General features: G+C 36.1%; 1 protein-coding gene across 1 annotated transcript; it reads left to right on the top strand.

The window, feature by feature from the left end:
* Positions 1-3520: 3520 nt before the first annotated feature.
* On the top strand, positions 3521-4078 carry LOC124888841. The gene is made up of 2 exons (XM_047400133.1): positions 3521-3858; positions 3967-4078. The coding sequence occupies exons 1-2, from the start codon at positions 3521-3523 to the stop codon at positions 4076-4078; spliced, it is 450 nt and encodes a 149-aa protein (XP_047256089.1).
* The last annotated feature ends 939 nt before the right edge of the window (positions 4079-5017 follow it).

The raw sequence follows: 5017 nt of genomic DNA, 5'->3' as shown, positions 1-5017 counted from the left end.
ATCAGTAGTTGTAGGTTCAATAGAACCAGAGCATAGCTCAGACCAACAATATTGAAGAGATGCTAAAAATATTATGGATACTTAAGCACAGTTGGTAGAAGATGTAAAGAGCCAGTAGCTAATTACTAAGAACTTAGAGATGCATACGGTCAATTGGCAGGAGCAGAAAACACCAGACATTAGGGAGGTCTTCCAAGTGACATCAAGCCAAATCTGAAATAGGTAAATATAGTCACAACTTAGAGTGGATTGGAGTTAAAAGTGTTAGAATATAAACAGGTAAAATCAAAGGACCTTAATGCTGAAAAAGAAAAAGATGACAAGCAGTGCAAGGAGGATAAAGTGGATGTAAGGGCAAAAAAAGCTGAAAAAGTCAGACCACCTCCACCCGTCCATAAATGTTGCAGAAACATCAAGAGGAGACTAGCTACAAGAATTTTTTAAAGATTTAAAATCAGGTTCCTGTAAATATCCCTCTTGTTGACATTTTTCAGAGTGTTCCAAAGTATGCAAAGTATATGAATGACGTTGTTCCAAATAAAAACTGCTTGAATGAATATGCTACAGTTACACTTACTAAGGAGTGCATTTGAAAATTCAAAATAAGTTTCCCACAAAGATGAAAGACCCAGGAAGCTTTACCTTGCAGATTACCATTGGTCAACCATCAGCGCTAGGGGTTTATATGATTTAAGGGCCAGCATCATTCTAATGCCTTATCTTAGTACAAGAAAATAGGTATTGGGAGTCCCAAACCCATGATTATTATTTTACAGTTAGCTAATAGGTCTCTTGATAGGCCTGATGGGATCATTGAAGATGTATTGGTGTAAGTGGGATCACTTATTTTCCCAATGGATTTTGTTGTTCTAGACTTTGATGCTGATCTGACTATTCTATTTATTTTGGGACTTCCATTCTTAGCAACTGAGAAATATCTTATTTATGTAGCTACAGGGAAGATGACCATTACAGCTTATGAAAAGGTCAAGAGTTTCTATGTGTACAAGGCAATGAAGTCTCCTGCTATATATGAAGAATTTTTTGCTATTACAATAGTCAACCTTGAGTTTACGTGCCACCTTTTAGTGTCTAATAACCCACTTGAGCAAGTTTTGATGGGGTGTGATCTCTATAGTGATGTTGAGGCACTTAAAATGGTAAAAATTATGGATTTAGCATTAATTTACAATAGATTCACTGAGTTTGAACTATTGAATAGACAAATTGGACCACCTCCAAAGGCGTTTATTGATGAAGCACCTAAACTAAAGCACAAGGCTGTTCTTCCTCATTTAAATATGTTTTTCTTAGTGATAATAATACTTTGCCAGTGATTTTATCTATAGGTTTGTCTAATTTATAGGTGAGAGAAGCAGTGGTAGTTTTGAAAAGAAGAAAGAAGGCAATTGGATGGCAGATATCAAATATCACAAGAATCAATCCATCTTTCTGTATGCACAAAATACATATGGAAGAGAGATACAAAATAAGTGTGCAATATCAGTACAGACTGAATTCAGTGATGAAAAAAATGGTTAGAAAGAAAGTAATAAAGTGACTTAATATTGGGATACTCTACCCATATCTGACAGTAAATGGGTTTAGCCTTGTACACTGTGTCCTAAAGAAATGTGGGATGACTATGGTGACCAACAAACTTAATGAGCTAATTATCACTCATATAGTAGCTGGTTGGAGGATCTGCATCAATTACCTAAAGTTGAATGAAGCCACCAGGAAGGATCATTATCCTATCCCATTCATTGATTAAATATTAGATAGGTTGGTAGGGTAGGAATACTATTGCTTTCTAGACAGATACTCAACGTATAATCAAATCACAAAAGATCTAGAAGATCAGGAAAAAACCATATTTACATGTCTATATGGCATGTACGCCTTTAGGCACATGCCTTTTGGCCTTTGCAATGCTCCAACAACGTTCCAGCGATGCATGATGGTGATTTTTTATGATATAGTGAAAGAATTTGTAGAGGTATTTATGGATGACTTCTCTTTCTATGGTAACTCCTTTAATGTTTGCTTGGAAAATCTAGATAGAGTCTTGGCCCATTGTGAATAGACAAATACTATACTAAACTAGGTAAAGTTTCACTTTTTGGTCAATGAAGGAATTTTCCTTGGTCATAAGGTGTCACACAAAGGACTTAACGTAAATAGATCCAAAGTTGAAGTTGTTGAAAAGCTACCTCATCCTGTGTCAGTGAAGGAAGTGAGAATCTTTCTTGGGCACGTAGGATTTTATAAGCGCTTTATCAAAGGCTTTTCGAAGATTGCAAGTCCAATTTCCAAGTGCTAGAAAAAAAGGCTAAGTTTGATTTTGGAACTAATTTTAAGCAAGCATTCAAGGGTTTGAAGAAAAGGTTAATAGAATCACCCATCTTGATTTTTTCTGAATGGATATTACCATTTGAGTTAATATGTGATGCCAGTGATGTGGCTATTAGAGTGGTGTTGGGGTAGACTAAAGATAAGGAATTTCATTCTATTTACTATACAATTAATTCTTAAATGCGGCCCAGGTGAATTACATAATCATATAGAAGGAAATGTTGGCACTTATTTTTGTATTCAATAAATTCAGATCATACTTTGTTAGCACCAAGGTAATTGTTCACACAGACCAGGTTTCCATCAGGTACTTGTTCAACAAAAAAGATCAAGTGGATTATATTTCTCCAAGAATTCGATCTAGAGGTGCGTGATAGAAAAGGATCTAAAATTAAGAGGTGGATCATATATCGAGGCTATAGAATTGGGATCACATTATTGATGATACACATTGCATTTTGGAAGAGTTTCTAGATGAGAAATTGATGGCGCTCGATATGTTTAAGATTTCTTGCTATGCAGACATTGTGAATATATTAGTAAGTGGTATTTATCCTCTCAAAGCTACAAGCCAATAGAGAAAGAAGTTTTTACATGATTCTCGTGCCTACATATAGGATAAGACCTATCTTTTTAAATAGGGTGATGATAGGGTTATGTGCAGATGTGTTTCTGAAGCTGAATCTAAACAAGTGCTACAAAGGTGCCATTCATCTCCTTATGGGGGCCATCATAGGGGCAAACGAACAGTTAAAAGGTGCTACAGTTAGGTTTTTTTTCCAACATTATTCAAAGATACAGTTTTCTATGTAAGAGGTGTGATTAATATCAGAGAGTAGGCATAATAGAAAGGGACCACGAGATAACCTTGAATAATATTCTTGAGGTTGAGGTATTTGATGTTTTGGGGATAGACTTTATAGGGCCATTTCCACCATCTTATTTCAATTTATTTATCCTAGTGGCAGTCGATTACGCATCTAAGTGGGTATAAGTTACTTCCCTTCCCACAAATGATGTAAGTATTGTGATGAAGTTTGTGAAGAAGCATATCTTCTCTCATTTTGGCATACCCAAAGCTATTATCAGTGATAGAGGTATGTATTTTGTGAACACTTGGTTTAAAAATTTGTTATCTAAATATGGTGTTAGGCACAAGGTGTCTATGGCATATCACCCACAAACTAGTGGCCAAGTAGAGGTCTCTAATTGTGAAATTAAGCAGATATTACAGAAGATGGTTAATGGCCGGTGTAAGGATTGGTCGGAAAAGTTGGATGATACACTGTGGGAGTATAGGAAAGCCTATAAGATGCCCATTAGAACCTCTCTGTATCGCTTGGTATATGGAATAGCTTGCCACTTGCCTGTGGAACTTGAGCATCAAGCTTATTGGGCAGTGAATAAATTAAATTTTGATATAAAGGTTGTGGGTGAAAAAAAATTATTGAAATTGCATGAACTTGAAGAGTTTCGTCTCCATGCTTATGAGAATGGAAAATTGTACAAATAAAACACTAAGAAAAAGCATGACAAGTATATTCTTAACCGAGTTATGGAGCCTGGACAACTTGTATTGCTATTTAATTCTAGATTGAGCTTGTTTTTTAGAAAACTGAGGTCTAAATGGTCTAGGTCATTTGGTGTATGGAGAATGACATCTCATGAAGCTGTCGAATTGTGGAACAAGGATAATACTGACAAATTTGTAGTTAATGGATAGTGAGTGAAGCACTATTGGGTAGATCATGGTGATTACAACAATATGTTCATCACTTTTGCCAATAAATGAAGTTGAGTTGGGTCGTGCCAGGACGTTAACTAAGGAACTGCATGGGAGGAAACCCATGAATGTAATGCAATAGCGTAGTTTACTTCTTAGTTGTTAAAATAAAAAAATAGAAAAGAAATGAAAAATACAAAAAGAGATGTCATGCCACGACCAAAACTAAGGCACTGAGTGGGAGGAAACCCTTTTTTTCCTTAAGTTATTTTGTTGTTTTTGTTTAGTGTGCGGGAATGAGAAACTTGGCAGAATGAGGGAGAACAAAAAGTGAGGATAATGTGAGACTGGTCAAAGAAAGTCTTCGAGTAAGTAAAATAGGCATTATGGAAAGGTACATGGCGAAAAAGAAAATAGGGAATGGAATATTCCCCCAAAACACTAAAATCCATGCTAAAAATTAGATTTCCTATGAGTTTGGGTGATTAGCCCGTGACCCGCAGCACGTGTCTTAGAACAGAGAATGAAGCCCACGGTGCCTGGTATAGACCGACACTCTAGGTCCCATGACACACAGCTTAGACCGGCGGGATAGAGCCTGCGACGCATGGAAAATCCCTATCGCTGTAAAAATTCTAAGATTTTGGTAAACCCACCCTCAATCTTTTTAAATATCCCCTTATTTTATAAATATCATTCATTTCTCAAACCTAGCTCGCGCCGCCCCTTAATTCATTTAGCAAAATACTCTCCTCCAAACTTTGTTCTTTTCACTCAAGCAAAGAGGAGCTCTCCTTCATTTTCTTCAAGACCACTAAGGTAAGTCCTTCACTCTTCATTCTTTTTCTTATTTAGGTTCAATATATGATAACATCTTATCCATACTTAGAATGTATAGTTGCTTTGTTCAAGATTTAGTGAGAAATTTTGACTTTATGT

This window comes from Capsicum annuum, chromosome 11, assembly GCF_002878395.1.
Source record: "Capsicum annuum cultivar UCD-10X-F1 chromosome 11, UCD10Xv1.1, whole genome shotgun sequence".
In the NCBI taxonomy this organism is placed as follows: Eukaryota; Viridiplantae; Streptophyta; class Magnoliopsida; order Solanales; family Solanaceae; genus Capsicum; species Capsicum annuum.
The sequence above is the reverse complement of the archived record's forward strand: the minus strand, read 5'-3'. Positions and strand labels throughout refer to the sequence as shown.